At 41.5% G+C, this 27,664-nt stretch overlaps 2 protein-coding genes across 8 annotated transcripts in view; one reads left to right on the top strand and one right to left on the bottom strand.

Moving 5' to 3' along the window:
* Positions 1-18,199: 18,199 nt before the first annotated feature.
* LOC141278384 (uncharacterized) lies at positions 18,200-20,079 on the bottom strand. Its single transcript, XM_073803126.1, has 2 exons — positions 18,949-20,079; positions 18,200-18,562 (listed from the first exon to the last, which is right to left on the bottom strand). Exon 1 carries the CDS (start codon positions 19,993-19,995, stop codon positions 19,297-19,299), a length of 699 nt encoding a protein of 232 aa, XP_073659227.1. The 5' UTR covers positions 19,996-20,079; the 3' UTR covers positions 18,200-18,562; positions 18,949-19,296.
* LPGAT1 (lysophosphatidylglycerol acyltransferase 1) overlaps positions 19,669-27,664 on the top strand; it is a 73,831-nt gene continuing 65,835 nt past the window's right edge. For 4 of the 7 annotated variants that reach the window (XR_012331054.1, XM_073803093.1, XM_073803123.1 and 1 more), the window contains exons 1-2: positions 20,123-20,259; positions 21,137-21,401. Coding sequence is in view for 6 of the 7 variants with exons in the window: in XM_073803093.1 (XP_073659194.1) it covers positions 20,137-20,259; positions 21,137-21,401 (388 nt within the window). In the remaining variant the exon portion in view is untranslated. Of the gene's footprint in view, positions 19,808-20,122; positions 20,260-20,989; positions 21,005-21,136; positions 21,402-27,664 lie in introns of those variants that run through there. The other 3 variants (XM_073803098.1, XM_073803105.1, XM_073803115.1) reach the window with 3 other exon arrangements.

Below are 27,664 nucleotides of genomic sequence, written 5' to 3'. Positions count from 1 at the left end.
TATTTATTTAATTTATTTGTTTTCCTTATTTGTGTGTGTGTGTGTCGGGTCTTAGCTGTGGCACACGGGATCTTTGTTGAGGCATGCGGGATCTTTTTGTTAAGGCGCACTGTCCGCTCTGTTGTCTCTCTAGCTGTGGCATGTGGGTTTTTTTCTCTCTCTAGTTGTGGATGTGGGCTCCAAAGAGCTGGGCTCTGTAGTTTGCGGCACGCATACTCTCTCGTGGAAGCGCGTGAGCTCGGTAGTTGTGGTGCACAGGCTTAGTTGCCCTGTGGCATGTGGGATCTTAGTTCCCCAACCCAGATTGAACCCGCGTCCCCCACATTGGAAGGCAGATTCTTTACCACTGGACCACCAGTAAAATCCCCATCTCATATATTTAGGTAGGTTGATAAGGGCAACCCTTGGGGTAAAGAGCAAAACTGGATTTTTCAGCTGCATCTAGTTGAAATGTAATGTGTAAAGAATTAGTAGTGAATTTTCTTGTTGAGAAACTCATCCTTTCTAGCTAGAAAAAGGAAAAGCTTTCAGCAAAAAAATATATCACTATTTTTTTATTAAATTAATTAATTTATTTTTGGCTGTGTTGGGTCTTCGTTTCTGTGCAAGGGCTTTCTCTAGTTGCGGCGAGCGGGGGCCACTCTTCATCGCGGTGCGCGGGCCTCTCACTGTCGCGGCCTCTCTTGTTGCGGAGCACAGGCTCCAGACGCGCAGGCTCAGTAGTTGTGGCTCACGGGCCCAGTTGCTCCGCGGCATGTGGGATCCTCTCAGACCAGGGCTCGAACCCATGTCCCCTGCATTGGCAGGCAGACTCTCAACCCCTGCGCCACCAGGGAAGCCCCTATATCACTATTTTGAAGGGATTGAAGATCCACCCCCCCAGCTCAGCCCCGCCACAGTGCAATTGTTGCAGTCTTTAAGAACATTCAGGGGATAGACGACATGACTTTATAGATAGAAAATCCTAAGAAATCCACTTTAAAAAAACTATTAATGAGTAAGGTTGTAGGATACAAGATTAATACTAAACTAAAATCATTTTCTATATACTTGCAATGAAAAATTTGAAAATGAAATTAGGAAATCAATTCTACTTACAACATTATCAAGAAGAATAAAATAATTAGGAATAAATTTAATATGAGAAATGTAAAACCTATACTCTAGAAACTACAAAATGTTGTTGAAAGAAATGAAAGGAGACCTAAACAAATGAAAAGACAGTATTGTTTAGATGGCAGTACTTCTTCCCAGGACACTACAAATACAACACAATCCTTATCAAAACCCCAGCTGCCTTCTTTGCAGAAATCAACACGCTGATTCTAAAATTCATAAGGAAATTTAAGGGACACAGAGTAGCTAAAACAATCTTGAAAAAAAAAGAGCAAAGATGATGTATTCACACTTCCCAATTCCAAGACTTACTACAAAGCTACAGTAATTAATACAACACAGTCCTGGCATAAGTAGAGACATATAGATCAATGGACAGAAATGAGAGTCCAGAAGTATACCCTCATATTTAAGGTCAATTGATTTGACAGGGGCGCCAAGACCATCCAATGGAAAAGGAATAGTCTGGGACGACTGGAGAGCTACATGCAAAAGAATTAAGTTGGACCTCTACCTCACACAATATACAAAGATTAACAAAAAAATTTAGGAACTAAAACTTAAACTGTTAGAAGAAAACAAAGGTGTAAATCTTTGTGGTCTTGGATTAAGCAATGGTTTCTTAGATATGATACCAAAATCACAAGAAACAAGAAAAATTAGATAAAGCGGAAATCATCAGATTTAAAAATTTTTGTGCTCTATCATCAAGAAAGTAAAAAGAAAATCCACAAAGTGAAAGAAAATATTTACAAATCACCTGTCTGATAAGGGACTTCTATTTATTTATTTAAAAAATTTTTATTGGAATATAGTTGATTTACAATGTTGTGTTAGTTTCTGCTGTATAGCAAAGTGCATCAGTTATACATATATCCTCTCTTTTTTAGATTCTTTTCCCATATAGGTCATTACACAGTACTGAGTAGAGTTCCCTGTGCTATACAGTAGGTCCTTATTAGTTATCTATTTTATATACAGTAGTGTGTATATGTCAATCCCAATCTCCCAATTTATCCCTCTCCCCCTTCCCACTTTGACAACCATAACTTTGTTTTCTACATCTGTGACTCTATCTCTGTTTTGTAAATAAGTTTATTTGTACCATTTTTTTAGATTCCACATATAAGTGATATCATATGATATTCGTCTTTCTCTGTCTGACTTACTTCACTCGTATGACAATCTCTAGGTCCATCCATGTTGCTGCAAATAACATTATTTCATTCTTTTTATGGCTGAGTAATATTCCATTATATATATGTGCCACATCTTCTTTACCCATTGCTCTGTCAATGGATATTTAGGCTGCTTCCATGTCCTGGCTGTTATAAATAGTGCTGCAATGAGCACTGGGGTGCATGTGTCTTTTGGATTATGGTTTTCTCTGGATATATGCCCAGGAGTAGGATTGCTGGATCATACGGTAGCTCTATTTTTAGTGTTTGTTTTTTTTTTTTGCGGTACGCGGGCCTCTCACTGTTGTGGCCTCTCCCATTGCGGAGCACAGGCTCCGGACGCGCAGGCTCAGGGGCCATGGCTCACGGGCCCAGCCGCTCCGCAGCATGTGGGATCTTCCCTGACCGGGGCACGAACTTGTGTCCCCTGCATCGGCAGGCAGACTCTCAACCACTGCGCCACCAGGGAAGCCCTATTTTTAGTTTTTTAAGGAACCTCCATACTGTTCTCCATAGTGGCTGTAGCAATTTACATTTCCTCCAACTGTGTAGGAGGGTTTCCTTTTCTCCACACCCTCTCCAGCATTTACTGTTTGTAGATTTTTGATGATGGCCATTCTGACCGGTGTGAGATGATACCTCATTGTAGTTTTGATTTGCATTTCTCTCATAATTAGTAATGTTGAGCATCTTTTCATGTGCTTTTTGGCCATCTGTATGTCTTCTTTGGAGAAATGGCTAGTTAGATCTTCTGAAGGGACTTGTATTTAGAATACATAAAGTACTTTTACAACTTAACAGTAAAAAGACAGTTAGCACAAATTAAAAAGGACAAAGCATCCGAATAGGTATTTCTCCAAAGAAAATTTACAAATGGCCAATAAGCACATGAAAAGATACTCAACATCATCAACCAACAGGAAAATGCAAATCAAAACTACAATGAGGTACCAGTTCACACCCATTAGGATGGCTATAATCAGAAAGAGGGAAAAAAGCAAGTGTTGGCAAGAGTGTGGAAAAATCAGAGCCCTTACACATTGCTGGTGGGAATGTAAATTGGTGCAGCCATTTTGGAAAACAGTTTGGCAGGTCCTCAAAAGTTTAAACACGGAGTTACCATATGACCCAGCAATTCCACTCCGAGGTAAATATCCAAGAAAATTCAAAAAGTATGTCCATGTAAAACTTGTAATGAATGTTCATTAGCAGCATTACACATAATAGCCAAAATACAGAAGCAGCCCGAACGTCCATCAACTAATGAACTGATAAATAAAATGTGGTATATCTAGACAATAGAATATTATTTGATAATAAAAAGAAAGGAAGTTCTAATACATTCTACAACATGGATGAACCTTGAAAACATTATGCTAAGTGAAAAAAGCTGAACACAAAAGGCCAGGTATTGTGTGGTTCCATTTATATGAAATGCCTAGAATAGGAAAATTCATAGAGGCAGAAAACAGGGAAACAGCTTCCCGGGACTGGGGAATTTGGGAGCAAACAGGGAATGACTGCTAATGAATACAGGGTTTCTTGTTGGGATGATAATAATGTTCTAAAATTGATTTTGGTGATAGCTGTACAACTCTGTGAATATACTAAAGACTGTTGAATTGTATAATTTAAATGGGTGAATTATGTAGTATGTGAATTAAATCTCAATAAAGCTTATATATATTTACTATAAATCTATAAAGCTGTTTTATATATACAGGTATATATAATATCAGTATCTACTTATTGATATATATAGCAATTTAAATACATATAAATAGAACCTTCAAGTCTGTGTCTTTTCTTCCTTTCCTCTTAGAAATAGCATTTATTCAACAGGTCCTGTTCACTACTTAGAAGTTTGATGGTTTTTAAATAGTAACACAAAATGAGGAAATTCCTAGTAACTCTTTTATTTAATGTGTCTAAGAAACATGAATTAAAACTTCTCTAGATGATCAACAGCACATAAAGGTAGCTGCAGATAGGTTTCCAGTTGATGAGGCCTTCCAATGAGTCTGAGGGGAGAGAATGCAGATCAGAGGAGACTGTATTTGAAACAAGACCAATGGGATGGGAAGCTGATCAGGGATATATGAAAGGATTTCCAAGTGGCTCAGGACACCTGGTTGAGTCTGGAATCCATAGCGTGTTAATACCACCCTTCCATTCAGAGCGGTGTGATTTTTTTTCAGCTGAATCCAATAGCCCCCATAGGAGTATGACCAAAAAACAGACTCAGGAACCATCCCAGGTTTTGCAGGGCAGGTGTAATTTGAAGACTATGGGAAGGGCAAGTTGAGGGGTACAATGAGAGCAATTAAAGTGAAAAGCGAGGTAAGAGAAGCCTAGTGGAGAGAGATGGAGAGGGAGAAAAGGGAAGATTGGGAAGTTTTAGGGGAGCACGAGTGAGAGGATCAAGCTGAAGAACAGGAGATTGTGGCCAGAGGCTGGAATACAGAGATTCAGGTTTCATAACTGAAGCAGTCTGGATGGTGACAAGGTCCAAGGTGACCCTGACAGTGGGTTGTGGCTGGGTGGGTGCTACTTTATCCCCAAACTGGCTTCCTTAGAGCTCCTAGATGTTGGTGCAGCCTTTTAGCTGTTTTGACTGAATTAATTATCCTCAGGGATGGATGCTGGATTTATTGCTACCTTTAAAAGGCAGACAGAAACATGCCTGCTCCTGCCACACACATATTTGACCCCTAAATCATCCAAACTCATCCTGGTCACCGCCATAAGATTTTCAGAATTATTTCATTAACATTGTTTTTAGTGGGTTTTTTTTTTTTTCTTTTTTTTGCGGTACGCGGGCCTCTCACTGTTGTGGCCTCTCCCGTTGCGGAGCACAGGCTCCGGACGCGCAGGCTCAGCGTCCATGGCTCACGGGCCCAGCCGCTCTGCGGCATGTGGGATCTTCCCGGACCGGGGCACGAACCCGTGTCCCCTGCATCGGCAGGCGGACTCTCAACCACTGCGCCACCAGGGAAACCCCTATTTTTAGTGTTTTTATAATGAAATTAATTTAAGTTAAAAGTGCTAAGTATTGCAAAGTAAAATAATTGAGGTCCTATAGAGTATAATTTAGTAATATTAAGATATGCTACTTATTACTTTGCTAAGGAAACATTTATACAATTTACAGGTGTAAAAAACACTAACAAAGAAGTTCCTGCAAGTTTATTAGAAACTTTAGATTAAATATAAACAGGAAAAAAAGCATAATTGTGTTTAAGTGTAAATTTTGATTCTACATCAAGCTTTTTTCATCATTACTTGCTTGGTTCACAATCCTAACCTTTCATTTCCTAAGCTACCAAATAGTTTTATGGTGCAAAAAAGAGGCAGCAGTTAAGAAGTTATAGCCAACAAACACATGAAAGGATGCTCAACATCACTAATCACTAGAGACATGCAAATCAAAACTACAATGAGGTATCACCTCACACAGGTCAGAATGGCCATCATCAAAAAATCTACAAACAGTAAATGCTGGAGAGGGTGTGGAGAAAAGGGAACCCTCTTGCACTGTTGGTGGGAATGTAAATTGATAGAGCCACTATGGAGAATGGTATGGAGGTTCCTTAAAAAACTAAAAATAGAACTACCATACAACCCAGCAATCCCACTACTGGGCATATACCCTGAGAAAACCATAATTCAAAAAGAGTCATGTACCAAAATGTTCATTGCAGCTCTATTTACAATAGCCCGGAGATGGAAACAACCTAAGTGTCCATCACCGGATGAATGGATAAAGAAGATGTGACACATATATACAATGGAATATTACTCAGCCATAAAAAGAAACGAAATTGAGTTATTTGTAATGAGGTGGATAGACCTAGAGTCTGTCATACAGAGTGAAGTAAGTCAGAAAGAGAAAGACAAATACCGTATGCTAACACATATATATGGAATCTAAAAAAAATGGTTCTGATGAACCTAGTGGCAGGACAGGAATAAAGATGCAGATGTAGAGAATGGACTTGAGGACACAGGGAGGGGGAAGGGATAGCTGGGACGAAGTGAGAGAGTAGCATTGAAATATATACACTACCAAATGTAAAATAGATAGCTAGTGGGAAGCAGCTGCATAGCACAGGGAGATCAGCTCTGTGCTTTGTGACCACCTAGAGGGGTGGGATAGGGAGGGTGGGAGGGAGACGCAAGAGGGAGGGGATATGGGGATATACCTATGCATATAGCTGATTCACTTTGTTATACAGCAGAAACTAACATACCATTGTAAAGCAATTATACTCCAATAAAGATGTTTAAAAAAAAGTTATATGTACTGTTTTCTATTCCTACTAAAAAGGTAGAACATCTTGCAAAGAATGTTAGAATGATCATAAAACTACAGTGACAATTATAAGTAAATAATAATTTCCTGGCAATTCCCTGGTGGTCCAGTGGTTAGGACTCTGAGCTTCCCATGGCGGGGGCCATGGTTTGATCCCTGGTCAGGGAACTAAGATCCCACAAGCTGGGGATGGCCAAAAGTAAGTAAGTAAATAAATAAATAAAAAGCAAAAAACCCCAAAAGCAACTACTCAACTCTGCAACTGTAGGATGAAAGCAACTACAGACAAAATGTAATCAGATGGGGGGAGGGGAGCTGTGTTCCAATAAAACTTAAAAAAAAAAATTCCTTAACTGTTATCAGTTTAGAAATATCGGTTAAGAAGTAAGAAAAGCAAATGATTACTTGGAAATACTGTCAGACCACAAGTTCTCATACAAATAAAACCTAGATCAATAGCTCATGGTAACTATTGGACCACTTTCTAGTAGGAGGAAAAGTACTTTAGAGGAGGTGAAAGAGTTCCTGGCTTCATTTTGGGGTTAGGTGTAGTTGTTAAGCTATAAAAAAGATTGTTTTCCTTGGGGAACACATTGATCTAAGGTGATTTAAATGGCCCTTGCCTAAAGGCAGCAAGTTAAGGAGCCATAATGTTTTCTTTATAGCCTTTGATTCTTGCAACCAAGGCTTAGACTAGATAGTTTGCACTTTGGCTAAGGTGATGTTCTTTTGGGTCTACCCTAGTATTTCAGTGCTTAGAAGAATATAATCAGAGGAGCTCCTATGTGGGATTTGAAGTCCAGATTTCACTTTTGAAAGTGAAATAACTTGAATTAATCCATGTGGTCTTGAGTTAATCCATGTGGTCTTGGAAATAGCATTTCCAACCTCTCACCATGTCCTGCCAATTTTACCTCCTAAATTTCTCTCAAATCCATCCTCTTCCCCTCAACTTCACTGCCACCACCCCAGCCCAAGCTACTGTCTTCTTTTGCCTGGATACTCCAACAATCTAACTGCTCTTATTAATTCCATTCCTGTCCTCCTATACTTGGTTTTCCATATGGCAGCCAGACTGTAATCTTTAGGAAAAATTAGATCACTAAGGTGACCAACCTCTTGGTTAGCCCAGAACTGTCCCAGTTTTAGCACTGAAGTCTCATATCCCTCAGTCCCAGGCAAACCGGGATGGTTTGCCGTCCTAGGATTCTGCTCAAAACCTGCCAGCAGCCAATCATCCTTGGGACAGAACCCTTTATGATGGTCTACAAGGCCCTATAGGACCTGTCTCTTGCCTTCCTCTCCAGCTCGTCTCATACTAGGCTCCCCTGAGGGCTGACCACTTCAGGTACACTGGCTTTATCTTATTCATGAGAACTTATGCTGCTCCTTTCCATCTCAGGGCCGTTGCCTTTCATTTCCCTGCAGGGGATGTACTTTCCGCCTCCTTTCACTTAGATAACTCAGGTTCATCCTTCACATCTCAGCTGAATCCTACCTCACTCTGTTACTCGCCTCTAACACAAGCTCTCAGAACATTTTGTTTCTTTCTTTTTCAGCACCTACCATCATTACTCATGAGTAGTTTAATGTCTGACTCCCATACCAGGCTGTAAACTCTGTGAGTGTAAGAACATGTGTGTTTTTGTTTATCATTGTAGCTTTAACTCCTAGAATGTGCCTGGGACAGAAAAAGGGCTCAGTAAGTATCTGCTTCAGTTCCCATGCTAATGCCACAGGCTAGCCTGAAGACTTTCTGAAGCATTTGCCTGCTTGTAGTCTATTCACCTTTTAAACCATGAAGTCCACTACTGCCAAACTTATCTTCTAGTTGTAGATACCCTCTGACTTTTCACAGCCACTGTGTCCCATATTGGTCTGTTGCTATGTCCCTGTATATAATTAGAAAGAGTATATTGATTAAGAGCGTGCTGTACACCAGCACTGTGCTAGATACTTTATATAATCTAATTTGCTCCTCATAACCACCCTTGAGGAATGTTCTCCCTATTTTACATATGAGAAGACAAAGGCTTAGATTAGGTAACTAATCTATTAGGGTCATAGGGCTGGGGACCTGGAACCAGGATGGTGCCTGATGCATAAACACTTGCATTTTTGGCTTTCAATTACATGTTTTGTGAATTCGAGTTAGGTTTGGCTGTGCATGACAGAAAAGTCAAAGTATAATATTAGTGACTTAAGGAAGATATAAAATTACATCTTTCTCATGTTAAAGAGACCAGAGGAAAGCAGTCTGGGGTTAGAATGGCCTGATCACCAGGGACCCAGACTCCTCTTATGTCACTGTTTGCTCATGTTAGCCTGTGACTTCCAGCTTCTGGTCCAAAATCGTTACTTGAGCTCTAGTTACCCTCATCCCTATTTAGTTAACAGGAAAGTGGAAGATGTAAAAAAGGATGTGCCCCCATCCTTTAAAGGTACCTTAGAGAAGTCACAGCTGATATAAACACTTCTGTTTATATCTCATTGGACAAAAGATAGTCATATGATCACACTGCCCTGTAAAGGAGGCTGGGAAATGTAGTCTACGTCTTGGTTGGCTATGAGCCCAACTTAAAAAAAAAAATCCCCTGAGTCAACTATACTACAATTAAAAAAAAACTTCTTGTAAAGTAGAAAGAAAAAAATGGATTGGGGCAAATAACCAGCATTGTCCAAACACATGCTATAGCACATTCTACTTCTGACTTTCAAACCATCTACAATTTAGTTTCCTCCTACATAACCTTCTTGTTTTCCATCCTTCACTCCCCTAAAACCTTTGCCGTAATAGGGCAGTTCACTTCTCTGTCTCCCAGACAAATCAAGCTCATTTTAAGTTTTACTCTCCTTGCTCTCTTTCCTTCTTGGGAAGGCCTCCTGTCTGTTTCCGTAACACCTCCCATACTTTACCCACTCGCTCACTTCCTCCTCCATGGAGGTTCCACTGACTCTTCCAGTCAGTATACTTTCCCCTTGTTAGAACTCCAATTGCAAACATCCAATGTCCACATAGCGTCGAGGCATTTCATTATCTTCTATAAGTATTTTCTATATTATCTTTCTTTCCCCCAAATAGAATGGGATAAGCAAAATTCTGGGCACATGGAAAACACCTAATAAGTAAATACTTGTTGATTAATACATTTAAAAAGTCTTGTTTATATACTCAAACACTTATCTAGACCTCTGGTTCATTCATGATTTTGTCAATGCAAGTTAGTCTGCACAATGGGACTTCCATGGTACCTATTCCATGAAAATATATTCATCTAATGAATATTTGTTGAGTACACAGTAAAGGCCCCCATGGAAGAAGGCTTGCTCCAGGTTATCCATTAATAGCTCTCACTTGGTTTCAAGTTTTGAGGTGATGTGATGTTCTTCGTTGTATTGTAGCGCACTGCTTATCAAATGTTATGTACACACAAACCACTGGGAATCTTATTAAAATGCAGATTCTGATTCAGAAGATCAGGGCGGAGCCTGAGATTTTGCATTTCTAATCCATCCCAGGTGACACCGATGTTGGCAGCCCACACAGTAAATAGCAAGGTTTATAGGGACCTTCAGAGCACCTAGCCTCAGATCACGTGAAGATGCTTTTTAATGCTGAAGATCCCCAGACCCCATCCCAGACAGACTGAATCAGAATCTTTGGGATGAGGCCCAGGAATCCACATTTTAACAAGCTCTCCAGGAGATGATTATATACACTAAAGTCTCAAATTAAAAAGAACTGCAGATGTTTCTCATGATTAGGCATATTTAAAAACATTGAAATAGAGTAGGTACATTTTCAGAAGAATGTCATTCAATTCAACATGACGTGGAGTTGCTGAAGGTTTACCAAAACCTCATGTAAGAACGTAAACTATAGAATTACTGTAAGTTGAGTGGCTCCAAACTTTAAAAATCCCATCCTTTTGTTGCAGGAAGGGGGACCCCTTCCAGGGCCTGAGAGTGGGCTCTTGTCTAACACTTGGAAATGAATCGTCCGAGGAGACACACTCACTGACAAAGCAAGAGACTATCGGGAAGAGGCGCCCAGGCGGAGAGCAGGAGGGTAAGGGTGGGTTAACGTGGCTCGCAGTGTCGGGTTTTATAGTGATGGGATTAATTTCCGGGTTGTCTCTGGCCAGCCATTCTGACTCAGGGTCCTTCCTGGCGGCGCGTGCAACAACTCAGCCAAGATGGATTCCAGCCAGGAGGATTCTGGGAGGTTGGTAGGACATGTGGACTGGCGTCTCCTCTCTCCTTTTGACCTTTCCCGTATTCTTCTGGTTGGTGGTGGCTTGTTAGTACCGTGTTCCTTACCAGGATCTCCTGTCGTAAAATAATTCATGCAAATTGCTACTGTCTTTGCCTGGCCAGGGTGGGCGGTTTCGGTCAGTGTTCCCCCTAACACTTGAAGAGGCAGCATTTTAGCCTCACTCTTTTGCCGATAGCCTTGTTTAATTCACAGTACTTACAACAGGAGCTTGTGCTGAGAAGACCTCATAATAGGAAACCAAGAGATGAGGGATTCTTTGTCGACGGTTCCCAATTTACAATCAGGTTCTCTTTCAAGAGCATGTGGGTTTGCATTTCCCCATAGAAATAATGTTCTAGGTGAGAGGAAGTAGAGAGGCAGGGCCTGCCAGGTTTTGGGGTGATGGAGGGTGGGACCCTCCCTCCAGGGCCTGCGGCTGGCTGTGCTGGGAGGGAGGAACTGGGATCCCCCCAGCCCTATTCTGGGGTTTCTCCAGACTGTGTGGTTGCCAGTAACTGATTCTTAATAATTTAGATCTTTATGCTTTGAAGACAGAAGTTAAGAGAAACAAAGGATTTGAAAGCATGTTTTATAAACTGTTTCTTAAAGACATTTCAAGAGAAAACCACTTGTAAAGAAATTATTTCCTTACCCTATTTACTTCTTTCAACCAGTAAGTACCTGCCTACCTCAGGGGGTTATTGGTAACACGAAGCAAGGGGTGTGTGTGTGTGTGTGTGTGTGTGTGTGTGAGAGAGAGAGAGAGAGAGAGAGAGAGAGAGAGAGCGCGCGCGCGCGAGCACTTTGTTGACTGCAAGGCACTGGGGAAATGCAAGGTGGCATGATTTTCATTACAACAGTCTCAGCCAACAGGCTCAGTCCCCAAGATGACAAATCAATCTTAAACACACAGTTTGAAAAGGAGCAGGGTGAAAATTTCTGCTCAAACCCCTTATGATTTAAGCTGATGAGAACTTCGGAAAGAGCCAAGCTGCACTGCTGAAGACTTGAATAAGAGGGGAAATTTAACCCAGATAAGGACAAGTAATAACGCTTTAGAGGAAACATTAAACACGCTATTAGACCTGAATGGCTTGTTAGCTTCTGATGCATCAAATCGTCAGAGAGCAGGTGTAGCAGAGAAAAGGTAAGCTGGGCAGGGAAGCTGGACCTCTGTAACCTGGCTAAGGGACTGCATGGGGACCCAGGACACCATAGAGGGTCACCAACCATTTGCCAGGACTGAGTGGTTTCCTGGGCTGTGGGACTTTAAGTGCTAAAATGATGAAAGTCCTAGGTAAATCAAGAGTTGGTCACCTTAAGACCACAGCAGCTGTCTCTGGTGCTCTCTGGGATGAACAAGCCATGTAACTTCCCCATACCTGCTTTCCTCTGTTCATAAGTGAAATTGTCCTGTGTTCCTCTTCCACAGGGGAATTCCCCTTCCTTAGCAAATACCACTAAATTTCACCACCCCAATGCCAGAACAAAGATGCTGCAGTGTTGTTTTTTCTTTTTTTTTCTTTTTTTTTTTAATTTGTGGGAAAACCCATAAACATAGGATACTTATGAGTTAAAAGCTTCCAGACAAGTTAGGAGTCCGTTGTCAATGGTAGGACTTGGAATTGTGAAAGAAAGCTTCAGACATGTGATTCCATGGGATCTCCTGAGGATAAATATGAGGTCAGAGGAAAGGGAGAAGAAGCTAGTACAAAGCAGATAGGGTACTCTTTCCAGAAAGAAGTCAGTGCTGGGAAATTCTGTGGACACAGTCCAGGGAAATTGCCAAGGTGGAATTCAGGTTAACTGTAAGGAGAACAGTTTTGTCTGGAAGCTAAGCAGAATCCAGGACCCTGAAAAGACCTAACTTTTCTGAGGGTCTAGAGAGGCTGAAAAAAGTAGATTTGGCTTTAAACTTGAGGATGGACTGTGGAAGGACAGAATGATTGAAAGGATCAAGCTACTGAAGGACCATCAGAGAAAGAAGTGAGAAGGAGGGGCTGGAACTTGTTTGCAGTCTGAGTGGGGTAATGTGAAATTATGCACCTGGAACTTCTCAATCTGTACAGTTTATATGACGAGACCTCCCTGTACTGCAGGCTCAGAATCAGGCAGGTAATTGTGCTACCCACTGCAACAAGCATGCAGAAGGGATGTGTGAGAGCAAAGAATTAAGTCAAAACTGTGGGGTGCTCTCTATATAAATGCAGTAGTTATTCAGAGAAGGGACTCTGGAGTCCCGGACAAGAAGACAGCCTTCCCGTGGTTGTTAAAAGATGGTCAGAGAGAAAGAAGGATGGCTTTCCAGGTAGGGGAAATAGCCAAAGCAAAGCTACGGAATGTGTTTGTTTAAAAGTAGAGAAGGCTGGGCTTCCCTGGTGGCGCAGTGGTTGAGAGTCTGCCTGCCGTTGCAGGGGACACGGGTTCGTGCCCCGGTCTGGGAAGATCCCACATGCCGCGGAGCGGCTGGGCCCGTGAGCCATGGCCGCTGAGCCTGAGCGTCTGGAGCACACGGGAGAGGCCACAACAGTGAGAGGCCCACATAACCGCAAAAAAAAAAAAAAAAAAAAAAAAGTAGAGGAGGCTGGTTAGGAAGTAAATGAGAACTGAAGTAGAATTTGACAATGTTTCCCAGCCTTTCACGGTAGTCATTGACAATGGTGAAAATAGGTTGGGGTAAATGGAGGCCACCAGTTTGTACCCTAGAGTGCCAAGCTCTGCCTTGGGAACCTCACTGAGACACAGCAGCGTGCGTGGCCCCTTGGTTGACAAACTCTAGGATAATGAGTGAGGAATCTGGTGTTGAGGTCCTGAAGTAAACCAGACAGAGAGAGTCACACTTGATTTGCTAGGACGTGGAAAAACAATGTCAAAACTTGAGCAGGAAAATAAAATGTTAAAAATGGTACTTTAAGCTAAATACTACAACCACATCATCTAGGATGGATTGGGAGTAGATGATAGCTTGAGAATGAGGAAGGAAGATATTTTAATAATAAAAGGGGGTAATATTATTTTGTACAATTAGTGATTCAGCTGAGGTGCTTCTAGCCACTGAAACAATCTTTTTTTTTTTTTTTGTGGCTGCGTTGGGTCTTCGTTGCTGTGCCCGGGCTCTCTCTAGCTGCAGAGAGCAGGGGCTGTTCTTCGTTGTGGTGCGTGGGCTTCTCATTGCGGTGGCTTCTCTTGTTGCGGAGCTCGGGCTCTAGGTGCGTGGGCTTCAGTAGTTGTGGCTCGCGGGCCCTAGAGCTCAGGCTCAGTAGTTGTGCCGCACGGACTTGGTTGCTCCATGGCATGTGGGATCTTCCCGGACCAGGGCTCGAACCCATGTCCCCCGCATTGGCAGATGGATTCTTAACCACTGCGCTACCAGGGAAGCCCGAAACAATCATTTTTAAAAGGTTGAAATACATTTTAAGATGAAGTATTAGCAACATTTACTGCTTCTGGCTATGGTTTGGATAATGATGGTGATGATGACAATGATGATGATGTCACCATTCAAGGTATCCTACTGTCAACTTAAAAAAAATGAAATGATTTAGTCTGAATAAATTAAGTAAACACTGAATTCAATTTTTTTTCCTACCAGATATAAGGCACTAAGCTAGACATTGGAAAAAAATGAGAAAGACAGGTGATATGGAACCTCTAATTTTAGCAGAGAACCTGAAATGTAAAACATCCAAGCCTGTTACAGTATGGTAAGCACTGGGATATAAGAATGCACACAGAGGAAGAATGAATTCTGGGGCTGGGGCTGGGGGTATGGATCCTTTGATATCTTAGCTGGACCACGAAGATGAGTAGAATCAAAAAGACACAGAGAGGAGAAATTCCCTGGTGGGGAATTCCATGCTTCCACTGGTTAGGATTCCACGCTTCCACTGCCGGGAACCTTGGTTTGATCCCTGGTCGGGGAACTAAGGTCCCACAAACTGTGTAGTGCAGCACCACCACCCCCCAAAAAAAGCACAGAGAAGGGAAAAGCATGAACAAAAAAATACATGAGCTTGTATGTGTGAAGTTGCACAGTGCATCCTTTCAAGACGGTGTGAGAAGGGAGTGATAAGAGATGAGGCTGGAGAAGAGTAGCATCCTCTGAAACTTCCTCTCAATCTCTCTCTCTTTCTCTCACCCTTCTGGTGGAGAGTGGCTTTTCTACCAGCCCCTCCTAGAGAGGCACTGTAGTTTGTGGTCAGAAGAATGGGCTCTGGAGCCTGAGAACTGGGAATCCAGTCGCAGCCCTGCCACTTGCTGGCTGAGTGACCTGGGGCAGATCACTTAATCTCTACACCAGTAAAATGTAGGGCCTTATAAGGTCTTCGTGAAGAATGAATGAGTTGATGCATGGAAAGCAAGCACTGAGAACGGGGCCTGCAGTGTTGAAAGTGATCAATAAGTGTCCACTATTATTACTATTTTAACATAATCATCAACAACATGTCATTATTTTAGTTATTATGTTAGGAAAAGACAATTTTAAATCTGAATTTGTCTTATTCTTAGGGGTACTACATGATTTCGTAGGTTCTGTCAGCGAAGGAACTTGCTGAAATAGCCTCTCCAAAATATCTTACAAGAATACTTCTCCACTACAGTACCTGGGAATCTACCGACAGAAATGCTTTTAAGGAAGTCCTTTATAAAATGTTAATACTTCAGGAAGAGGGAATGTGGGTTTTAGCCATTAGCAACTCAGCAGGGATTAGTTTACCACACTAGGCAGGAAAGACTGGGCTGAACTAAGGAAATGCAATGTTGGATAGGTGAGAAAGAAGGTTCTAGCTTAAAGAGTGGTGTCTGTTGGGGGTGGAGGTCTTAGGTGGGGTCTTCAGTGCCCCTTGGAAACTAGGTACCATTTCAGTATCAAGAGGGGAAAAGGGAAATTAGTCGAAGAGGAGAGGGACATAGAGAAGAAGAGAGAATTGTTTACTTCACAAAACTGTTTAGGGTCAACCTTGTTAATAACAAGAGTTACTGAAATGGCTTAAATAAAGCTGTAGTCAAGTCTTGCCTAAAAAATTTTAAGGTTATAAGTCCTAACATATTTTATGTAAAATGATTATGGATACTAATATAGAAGAAAACTATATATTTCATATATTTATATATATTTAGGTATATATATATCTCCCTTTTTGTTTGAAGTTAAAGCTGACGACAGTCAGAATGCATGACTGTCTGGGGTGCTCATTTCTAGGTTGCAACTGTTTCTAGTGATGTGGGAGGCCGGTATCAAGTCATTGCATGTTTATAAAACTGCTGGTTGGGTTTCCCCTGGAGAGGAAATATTTCATTGGCGTGTTAGTGCAGAACCCGGTAAAGGTAGGTGAAATGTTTTTATAATTGCCACCAGGAAAAAGAGAGAGCCCAGGAGGATTCTTCTGCCCAAGGGAGCTCCTCCCTGGTTATAACCTAATTTGTTGGATGTATGTGGACCAGATGGGTGGAATTAAACCTTCTCAGGTGTTGTGGTTAGATTGTTTTAAAATGTCTGGAGACTCCTGGAAATGCGAGAAGTCATATTTCTCTTTCAAAGGACCATCCTCTTGTGATTCAAATGTGGGCTTTTGAAACTGAAACTATAAGTCTTGTGGCTATAGGGTGGGGTCTCCTTGTTTTCCTTCTTCCCCTATTGGGCTGTACTATAGGAAGATGGCAAAATTCTTAATTTATGTTTGTGTTTTGATAAACCTGGCTCTAAGGTAGTTGGATAGGGGACTGGAGGCTAGTTAGTCATTGAGGAAGGCCCTTGCTTTCTATAGATCTTCTACCCTGAACAACTGGCCATCCCAATCTTCTTGTTACAGTCGTTCAGAGCATATATGCATCTGTCTGCCTGTGGTATTGTGAAAATAAGCTACAGAAAAATCTCAGGAGGCTGTCTCAGTAAATTGAAAGCTGGCGGGGCAAAAAAACCATATAGGCAAGAGGGAGGTATTATATGTAAGGTAAAAGAATACAAAACATATATCTTAAATGAACTCTGAAATACAAGAAATAAATATAAGCGTCATCTGAAATTGTTCCCTGAACAATTGTTCCCTGAAGAAGCTAGACCAAATGCAGTTCCTTATCCATGGTAGGCACTGAATTGTCTGGAAACAACACGCTGCTGTGGTCAAGAAAGTTAAAAAGATAAGCCCTCTCATTCATCCTGGGCAATGAAACAGGACATACCTACACCTGAAACACGATGTGCTTAGCTTGAAGATAAGTCTAATGAAGTTGGAGCTAGTCAAGAGGGGACTAGCTGAAAGATTCAAGATTAGGGTTTCCACATCTCTCCCATAAAAAGCTACTGAAATGGCAGAATTCTGCAGTGTAAACAGTAGAAGGATGATATTATGGTTGAATTGTGTCCCCCTAAAATTCATATACTAAAATCATAACCCTCAGTACCTCAGAATGTGGCTATATTGGGAGATAGGACCTTTAAAGAGGTAATTAAATTAAATGGGGTCCCTAGGGTGGGTGCTAATCAGTGTGACTGGTATAAGGACTGGTGTCCTTGTAAGAAGAGATTGGGACACAGAGACAGACACCTGCATGCACAGACAGATGACTATGCGAAGTCACAAGGAGAAGATGGTCATCCACAAGCCAAGGCAAGAGGCCTTAGAAGAAACAAACCCTGCCAACACCTTCATCTTGGACTTCCAGCCTCCAGAACCGTGAGAAAATAAATTTCTGTTGTTTAAGCCACCCAGTTTGTGGTATATTGTTATGGCAGCCCTAGCAAACTAATACAGATGAGAACAGATATGATTAAATGAGTTAAAATCATGAAGGGTCAAGGAAAGGATGTGATTATCTCAGGATACCTCTAGGTCAGAGTTTCTTAAAGCATGGTCTGTATACCCTACCTGCATCAGAGCCACCTATGACACTTTTTAAAAAGCATGTTCTCAGGCCCCTCTGGACCTAGAGTATTAAAATTTTCTGGTATGAGGTCCAAGAATCTTTTTTGTAGTGATGTTTTGCATGCTGAAGTTTGACACCCACTGCGCAAGGTCTTGCCCAACCTCTGGCCCTTTTCTGGGCATGACTGATTGGTACTAATTCCAACTCAGCAAGTGCTGGAGTATCTGAAGCTCTGGCAGATGCTCTGTGATCCAGGAACCGGGTACAGATCACATGGTAGGTTATCTCTCTCCAGGTGTCAGCCAGTGTTTGCCAGTATGTGAGGAATGCTGAATGGGATGGACCTAATGGAATCTTAGGGGAGTTTATTCTTGATTCTTGGAAGAATATATGCCTTACCTGTCTTACCCACTTAAGAGTATAATGATATATTTTAAACAATAATCTACAGTACATATATTATTTCTCTCATGAGATTTATTTAAAGATTCTATTGCCTGGCACCTAAATTCTCAGAGGAAATACAAGGAATAGAAAGGTCATATTTAACTTTTCCATTGCTATACATCATTTGATCTTATATAGAAAGATCTCTGACAAGGTCTGTGCCTTTTTATGCCCTGTACAGTTAGAATATAATATTGGTGAAATAGATAAGCAACATATATAAATAAAAACAAATGAATAATAAATGGAAAGAAATCTAATAAATTATTTCAGCCAGGCTCTGTGCTTTCATATTTCCTCATCACCCAAGGGAATAGAAATAGAATATATTCTTTCACATGTTCGTAAGGCGAGTTTTCTTTTCTTCATCTGTGAGCCAAAGAGGAGCTGAAGTTAAGGGTTGAGAGAGAGAGAGAGAGAGAGAGAGAGAAAGAGAGAGAAGTCGTTGAGAGTCCAAAACAAACACAGTGATAAACATTTTATAGGCGGAATAAGTGGCATTCTGAGTTAAACATGGCAGTTCACTAGGAACACAAAAAAATGCGCACCCCCCTACCCCCATTTAAGGGATATAACAAGATTTTATAAGTTTTTTTTTTTTAATACTGAAATTTAGGTAGGTCATATGAGAATGTTCAGGTGGGCAGGCCATTGGACTATTTCTCTATTTTTCTTCTGGTGGTCCAACCTTTGAAACAGAATGCAGCTACAGTACCTCGGGAATAACCAGGCCTGTCCGGGGTACTTATGGCCACAAAATTTTGAGCACTTACTCAATGACTGTCACTGCCTACGTGCTTTTCCCTCCTTGACTAACTAAATTTCAGTGTCTCTGTGTGGACCGCTCATTCCCACTGGATTCTTTTGGGGGCGGAGGGGGCAAGAGAATGGATGGGGCATCATAATTGTCATTAATGTGTTTCCAGGTGCTTTCCAGGAACAAGAGTTCTGGCACTTAACATGAATTGATTTTAAACTCTAGACCTTAATACTCTGGGGAGATTCAGAAGAAAAGCCATGAGAGCAACTGGGTTTCATTAGGAAAGAAAAGAGGACATTCAGTCTTCAAGGAGACAGCTTTCCAGTTTGGGCAGCGATCGCGTTTGTCAGGAGAGAAAGCCTTAACAATGAAAAACGGCTGTTTTGGCTAAAAAGCGGCTCTCAATTTGGACCAAATCACTCGTGTGGTGTAAGGATTGGTGCTCATTCCTAGATCTTTCCGAGTGGCCCTCTTCCTCGGTCCCGGGCTGAGCCAAGTCCCGGCCTAGGGGCCAGGCAGCCCCAAGGGCCTCGATACGCGGACAGCGGGATCCCTGGCGCCGGCGGCGCCGGCAGCGCAGGCGGCGGGTTGAGCAGGCGGACGACGGCGGCCGCGCCTTCATTAGAGGGCGCTCTGGGGGCGGCTCTGCAGCAGTCCCGACTCCCGCCGCTTCCTCCCCGCCGCCCCTCCCCGTCAGCCCCGGCGAACGCGGCTGGGCCCTGGGGATCGAGTCTCGGCACCGCCGTGGACGGGGCGCGGGGCGCGCCGCAGCCGGAGCGGGGCCGGGCCCCGCCGCTCCTCCTTCCGCCTGCCATGCATTCTTCCGGCTCCTCTGGCTCCCGTAGCCCCAGCCGGGGCCGGGCCAGCCCGAGGTAACCCCAGACTCGGTGGGCTCAGGCCCCGGGGCTGCGGCGGGCTGGGCCCGGGGAGGCGCTGGGGGGCCGGGGAAGGGGTGTCGTAGTCGCGTGGCCCGGGGAGGAGGCGGCGGCGGCGGCGGCGGCAGCGGCATGAGGGACGAGAGCGCGGTAGGCCCCAAGAAGGAGGCGGGGGTGCTGGGCATCCGCCCGCCTCCCCGGGACCCGCCCCGGTGACAGGTCTGGCCTCTGAGTCCCCGCCGTCCCTCTGTCCGCAGGCAGCCGCGAGGGGAGTAGGGCGTCCGCGCGCCCGCTCGCGCCGCGCCTCGGCCGCCGCTGCCGGGTCCATGACCGCGACCCCTCGGCCGGGGACACCCGCCGCCGCCGCCGCGCAGCACCGCGTCCCGGGCCGCCGACCCCCGGCCCCACCGTCTCCCGCGCTCCACCGCCCGCCGCCCGCGCCCGCCGAGGTGAGCCCGGCGCGCGGGCCGAGACCGCCGCCCTAACGCTTCCACATCGCGGAAATCGCGGCGGGCCCCACCCGCCCCCTGAGCTCTGCCGTCGCCTCCTCTTCCCTGCTTCTTTCATCATCCCTGGTTTCCCTGCCCTCTGGTCGGGGACGGTGCTCCTCATCCCTGGCCCTTTGCCTCCACCTCCTTCTGCTATTGCTCCCCTCCCCCTACTCCTGTCCTTAATCCTTTTTTCCTTATTATCGCCCACTTTCTTCCTCTCACCCTTTTGCCTTCTTTTCTGCCGCCCCCCTTTTTTTCTGTAAAAAAAAAAAAAAAAGGAACACAAGACCCGATTTGCCGCAAATGAACAATTTTAACTTAACTCTTTTTGCTAACGCGAGAGACCTTTTAAAGGAATGAATCAGTGCAGGAAGGGTCGTGGTGAGGGTACCGAGGTCGCAGTGTCTGGGAGATTTGATCTAGAGGTCCCCGTTTTAGTCTTCTTTTCACTCGTATCGTCAGTTTGGAGATAACTGAGCGTGTGTGAAGCAAGTGGGTCTATTTTTCTTCGTTAAAGTCCAACAGAAGACTGCAGTCAGACGCGGTGCGGGCCGGCCACAGATTAGTTGGTGGGAATAGTGTTATCATTTGCTAAATATATTATGACATAGCTGTGCCTCCGTGAACAGCTCCCTTGACCTTGTGCGGCTCCTCCTCCCTTGCTCTCTGTCCCCCTCTGGAATTTCCCGGACAGATCGCCGAGGTAATACACTAGGAAAGCTTAGACCCTCGATTTTTTCATTTATTTTTGTGCTGGAGGTGATTTCTCTGTTGGTGACTATCTAGATGTGTTTAATCCATTTTCCTATTTAAATGAATTTTCTTTTCATCTCAGAAAGACAGGACAGTCTCCAATGTGAGAATGGCTGTGACTTTGGAAGAAGCTCCGTGGCTGGGCTGGATCTTGGTGAAAGCCCTGATGAGATTTGCCTTCATGGTCGCCAACAACCTGGTTGCTATTTCCTCCTACATCTGCTATGTAATTGTGCTTCAGCCCCTTCGACTGCTGGACAGTAAGCGGTTCTGGTATATTGAAGGAATCATGTACAAATGGCTTTTAGGAATGGTGGCTTCTTGGGGATGGTATGCTGGATATACAGGTAAGAGTGAGAGCACTTTTTTAATGCATATTAAAAATTTTGTAATGTTATGCTTAAGTCAGGAGCCATGATTTAAAAAAATATATATATATATTACACTTTGGGTGGAAGATGCTTTGACTATTGAAAAAATAAATAGAAAACAATTCTATTGAGTTGTTTTTTTCCAGAATCCTAATTTAGGAAGAATGATATTTTCAGAAGTATAATTTCATAATTATATATTGATAAATTCCTTAAATAATGTTTTAAAATGATTGACGTCTATTAAAACCAGTATGTGAAAGCTCTCCTAGAGGAGTAGGAGTGAGTTTTATAGGGCTTCAGGGCTTGGAAAATGAAGAGGTGAGATATTTAGCCCATAATCATTAGGCATTAAGAAAAAGTACTGAGCCCCATTTGTGCTAAGATAGTTTAATAAGTTTTTTCACAATGTGTCGTACTGTGTTCACATTTGAAGCCAAGCAAAAAATGGCTTTCTTTTCTGTTATGTGTTTCTTTTGTTTACTAGAATCTATGTTTTATCTCATAATTCTATATTAGAATATTAAGTATAAGAAATTAAGTTTTATCCCTGTTAAGCTAATTTATCTTCTAAGTGTCTTTTAGTAGATTTTTATTAATTCTATTCTGAAGCGAACTTTTAAAGAACCGAATAAGTAGTGTTTATTTTCTGTTTATAAGCCTTATGTGCTTTGAGAACTTACGCCCCTGCTGTGAAAATTCTGTATTGTTTATTATATTTATTTGACTTTTTTCCTCTAAGAATTAGGATAAAGAAAAAGGCACTGAGGTTTCTGGCATTTGTCTTAGACATTGAGACTTTATCATAGAATTCTATAGCTGATAAGCTCCTTAGAGATAGTGCCGCAGGTGCTGTAGGTCGTATCTTGGAAGAGTGAGGAGGGTACTCTTAGGGTGGAACTGCACTGCAGTTCCCCATTGAAAATTTTCTGTCTCCCTCTTTCCTGCCCAGGCTACATCTCCAGATTTTATCCACACATGTGAGGGCACTGACAGCACACAGCTTTTATGGAGTCTGACAGTCTCTTGCTAGATCAGAGTGCTCTTAGTTGCCCCAGATGAAGCCTTTTCTCCTTCTGTCAATGCCATTTATTATTCTGCAAGACCTGAAGCCTGGGGAATAGTGTAGGCATTGCTTCTTTGTTATGTGTCTTGTTGAGATCCCAGTGCTCTTTAGATACAGTAGGTGAACTTTGAGTCCTTTTTTTGGGACCTGGTGTAGCAGTAGTAGTGGGAGAGAAAAAAAATTAAGTTTTCATCTATGGTGTTGAATTCTTACCTGAGCTGCACTGCTGTCATAGAATTGCTTTGTTCTGTATAGTCTGAGCTTTCCCCAGTATGCTATGCGGTATGAGTGGCTTTGTTCTTTGCACAGTATACTTAAGTTTGCTTGTTTTAAATGAGCTCATAGTATTTTTAGATACAAGTTCTAGAAGTTCACTCTACTTAAAAATAATGAAATTACTGAAACACTTGTGCCTGTGTGTGTGTTTGTGGAATATTTGCATATAAGTATTAGCATGATGAGAAGCTTGAAAAAAATAATTTGGCACTTGCCTTGAGATTGTAAGGAGTGCAGTGGTGCTGGTTGAAGTTAAAGTTAGTTATCCTATGGCCACAGCAAGGCTGCAGTGTATTTTTAAGCATATTTTCTTGGGGAGTCTCTTCCTTGCTGCCTATAGAACTACGCATTTTCTTTTGCCACCTGCTTGGAAGGTGGTCTTGGCATGATCTGCATATTATAGTCTCTCTGAAGCATCTGCTCTTCTTCAAGCTACTGCTTTTTGACCATTTGATCAGTTGGTCTCATTTAAATATAGGATATTTTAGTATGTACATTTTAAATGGTCTTTCTATCAGCAGAATACTTCTAGAGGGTCTGGTCATAACAGAGCACAGTCAAAAGGTCAAACAGATGTAGGAATGACTTTTGTTGAAAGCCACGACTGGGTCTAAAGAAGCAAACATAAGCAAGGGTTGGTGAGCAGATGTTCCCAGAAGGGTCTAGGAAGTTGTATTAGGCTTTGTATAGATTATGTGTTTTATTTCTTACCTTTGTATCAAGAGGAGGGTGGGCCTAAGTTGTTTTTTTTCCCCTTTCCCTGTGCTTAAGTTTCACAGATGGAAAATTGAACGTTGCCAAAGGAATCCTGCTCAGCAGATCTAGTGTGTTCACGTTCTAGAATAAAAATTGCCAAACTTTGTTGAAAAGCCACTTCTGAGGAAACCTTAAATGTTAGTTAACTAAATATTAATTAGGAAGCTGAAAATTGAATATCGGTATAGAATATATTTTCAAATTGTGTCATTCTGTCTAAGGTAAGTCAATTACTCAGCTTTGCTGCTGAGGACTTAAGTTGATTATCTAATCTACACTGCCCCAAATGGTAGCTGCCAGCCATATATGGCTATTTAAATTTAAATTTATTAAAATGAAATAAATTTAAAACTCAGTTTCTCAGCCACACCAGTCACATTCCAAGTGCTCGGTATTGGTGGCTAGTGGCTACTGTATTAGACAGTGAGATAATAGAACACTTCCATCATCACAGAAAGTTCTACTGGATGGAGCTGATAAATAATAGGTATGACATTCTCCTTTTTCTTAGAAAAAAATGCATTTTATCTTTATAAAAGAATATTTTTCTCAACATAGTTCTAAACAGATTTCTTTTGGGGAGGACAGGAAGATTTATTAAAGTTTTATAAAATTGTCCTTTAATTTGAGGCAAATGTCACAAAAAATGAGTCCTTTAAACTCAGACATGCTTCTTGGATGGGGAATGGTGAGGCTAGTAAGCCCAAGAACTTGACTGAACGTTCTTATACTTAATCTGCGTTCTCACAGCTGGAGTACTGTCTGTGGACACAGAGGAGGGAAAGGGATTTTCTGGTCTTTCTGCGTGTTTCTGACTTTACATCTGTTCAGGGGAATACATTTCTTGAAATAACTGAGAATGTTGGGGTTTCTTCATCTGTAATATGCAGCTAGGTAGTGATGATTGTTGTTATCATATTTCCTTTAGTGGGAAGTGCTGTATAAGCATCTTATATTGAGGAAAAGTTGCATACTGCCTTGCTCTCTTATTTCAAGAGCAAACCAAAAAAACCTATTACCTTAATTAATGATTCACTTCTACATGCTTCATTCAGATCTGGGATAAATCAGTACACTCCCCTGCCCTCAATTTAAGTGAAGATTGGCAAATATCAGTGAGAGATTTTGTTAAAATAAGATGTTTATTTTGATTTTCATTCACTTATTTTAATAAATTCATTGTTCCCCATCCAAACACATTTAATTAAAGTCTCTTACACAAAATAATTTTAAAATATTCAATGTAAGTGGAAGCTCCAGAATTTCTTGTGTAGAATGACGAGAGTCTTTTGGGCCACAGTCTGGCTGGAAGAGAGCTGAGGTGCCAGGGGACTTGCCACCAAGCCCCCTGTTTTTGCTTAGCAATAGCTGTTTCCCTTAGATCGGGTATTTACTTTAGAGAAAGCTGATGGAGATTAGGTTTAGCTTCCTCCCACTCCCCAAGTGACAGCTGTCATGGCTCTGTGTTAGTCTTTGGGGGTTATTTGATTATTTGATAGTGTTTTATTTTTTTTGCTGGGACATTCGTTGTGTGAGAAGAATAAATTATTAGGAATTATATCTGACTTTGACATTTTAGAGAGAGTTTTAAAATATATCTTCTAGAGCAGTATTTTTCCACCTTTGAGTCATAAACCAATTTAATGTGTCAAGATGAACATTTTAAAAAAGTGAAATAGAAAATAATTAAATAGAAAATATCAGAAGTGTATGTGTCTGTACTGGGTAGTGCTACAGAATACATTTTTTACTATGAGCCTGTCAACATTTGAAAGGCATTGTTCTCGTGGAAAGAGCACTGAAATTTAGGAGAATTCTGGGCATCAGCTGTCTTGATCTAGCCTTAACTTTAGCATCTCTTCTTAACTAGTAGGAGGGAGATCCTTACCTGCTCCGTGCCCACCGGGCTGTGAGCTCTCTATAGACAGAGATGTGGTCTTCTTTACAACCCTAGAGCCCGGTTCATTGCCTGGTACTCACAGGGTACTCTGTAAGTGTCTAAATATTTCTTCTTTCATTCTTGGTCCCAGCTGAGCTGCCTTAGCTGCCTGCCTTCCTGATCTTGATAACAGACCTTTCAGGAAGGTAGGCAGCTAAGGCAGCTCAGTCTGTAATCAAGATCATTGCAATCCACAGAATATAAACCCTGAACTGGATCATGTTTTTCACACACGTGCGCGCACACACACAAATACCTACAATACCACATTTGTTAATTTAACACACCTTAATTGAGCTTATATTATGTGTGGGAACAGGTGCCCTGGAGGTGTTGAGATGCATAAAGACATAATCACTGACTTTAAGGAGTTCACAGTAGCCTTGGTGGGGAAGACAGTGCCAACAACAGTGAACACATCCTGATAAAATGCTCTAATGGAGATGTACCATGGGATGAAAGAGGAAGGGCTCCTGATCTCGCCCCAGGGGTAGGTGGTAGCAGAGAGGGAGTAGGGCATTTAGGAAAGGAGCAGCTTTACCATTCTTTTTTTTTTTTCCATTAGGGAAATATTTCTCTGTGGGGCTAATTCTATCGTCAGCAATTATAATAGATTTAAAAGATTTGAATAATACATCAGTTTGAAATTTATATCTTTGTGATGATAATATTAGCTAACATTTATTGCAATATAAGCCAAGCAGTGTGCTAAGCGTTTCAGTCATTTAATGCTCACAACAGTCTTATCAGGTTGATACTATTATTATCCCCCCTTTTATTATTGATGTTGAAATTGAAACAGATTTCACAATTACTTCCTCTTATGCATTAACTGAGTTGATGCTGCCACAAGTGTATTTTTGTATTTATAGAGCCGTTATTGACCTTTATATAATATTCCTAGAATGTTTCTTAATTTTTACTACCCATATTTTTGTTTCTGAGGCATGAAATCTCTTTCTGAAGCTACAGATCTTTAACACCTGAAAGCAATATTATAGCTGTGGCTTTCTGCAAGAGGTTTAAAAAAAAATTGTTGCTTCAACAGAATAATTTGTAGTATACTATAAATTTCATAAAATGCCACTTCCTTAAGATTCAGAGAACAACTCAAATTTTAGTATTTGAGTGCTTGACAGTAGATTGTCATAGAATAAGGAGTTACTGCATGCTTTTAGATTGACAGCTTATCTTGACATAAATCCAGGTGAGGAGTTTTCAGTAGTGTTTTGATTTTTATATGGAAAAAATTTTATATACCATTATACCATTTATATACCATTACCATTTTTATATGGAAAATTTTTTATATACCATTAAAGATAAATATTACTAAATTCTTTAAACTCAGAAATTTGATATCTAGTCTTATTTCAAAAACTGTATATAATTGAGTAATTTGTTATAGTTTTTAAAAATATATAAGGCATATTCATTCATGTACACATACCGTATACATGCACTATTACAGAAGCACATGAAACGTTATTTGCAGTTTTTGTTTATAGGTAAGACTTCAGATTCTGGAGTCAGAAAGAGCTGGGTCAAATAATTCTTACTTTCTTTTTTTTTACATTTGCCGTGTATATCTTTGCCCATCCTTTTGTTTTCAAACTATTTAAATTATTTTGATTTAGATAGATCTCTAAATCAGCATGGAGATAGGTTTTGCTTTATGAGTCAATTTGTCATTGTATTTTGTGTTTTCTGTTTTTAATTATATAAATGTTAAGTCTTTCACTGTGTAGTCTTTCTTTGCTTTTTTGTTCTTTTGATATTTAGAATGGTTTGTATTTTTGTCTTATTAGTTACTTTATAAGATATTTTAGTTCTCTATTCATAGTAACTATTAGCTGTTTTCTATGAAGAAAGGTAAAATTCTTTTAAAATACTCTCTTCTCTCTTCCCCTTTCTCTTCTGCATCACCCAGTTTCAGTCAATAGTGAATAGTATGTATTCACAATTGTATTTACATTTGCACTATTATGTGTGCTTTTACTTCTACTGCTTGATTTGTGAGCTTTAAGGCTATCTATTGACTCCCAGCTGTTACATCAAGGTAAGCAGTAAGTTTATTATACTTCCTGCTCCCTTTCTCCCTTCACCCAATTTTTGTTATTTGAATTTATACATTGTTATAGCCTATAATGTTTGTGTTCTACTTTATCACCTTTATCTCTTTCTGTTTTAGTCTTAATCTTT

Source organism: Tursiops truncatus, chromosome 1 (assembly GCF_011762595.2).
Source record: "Tursiops truncatus isolate mTurTru1 chromosome 1, mTurTru1.mat.Y, whole genome shotgun sequence".
NCBI classification, from domain to species: domain Eukaryota; kingdom Metazoa; phylum Chordata; class Mammalia; order Artiodactyla; family Delphinidae; genus Tursiops; species Tursiops truncatus.
This window is presented reverse-complemented; position numbering and strand designations above follow the sequence as displayed.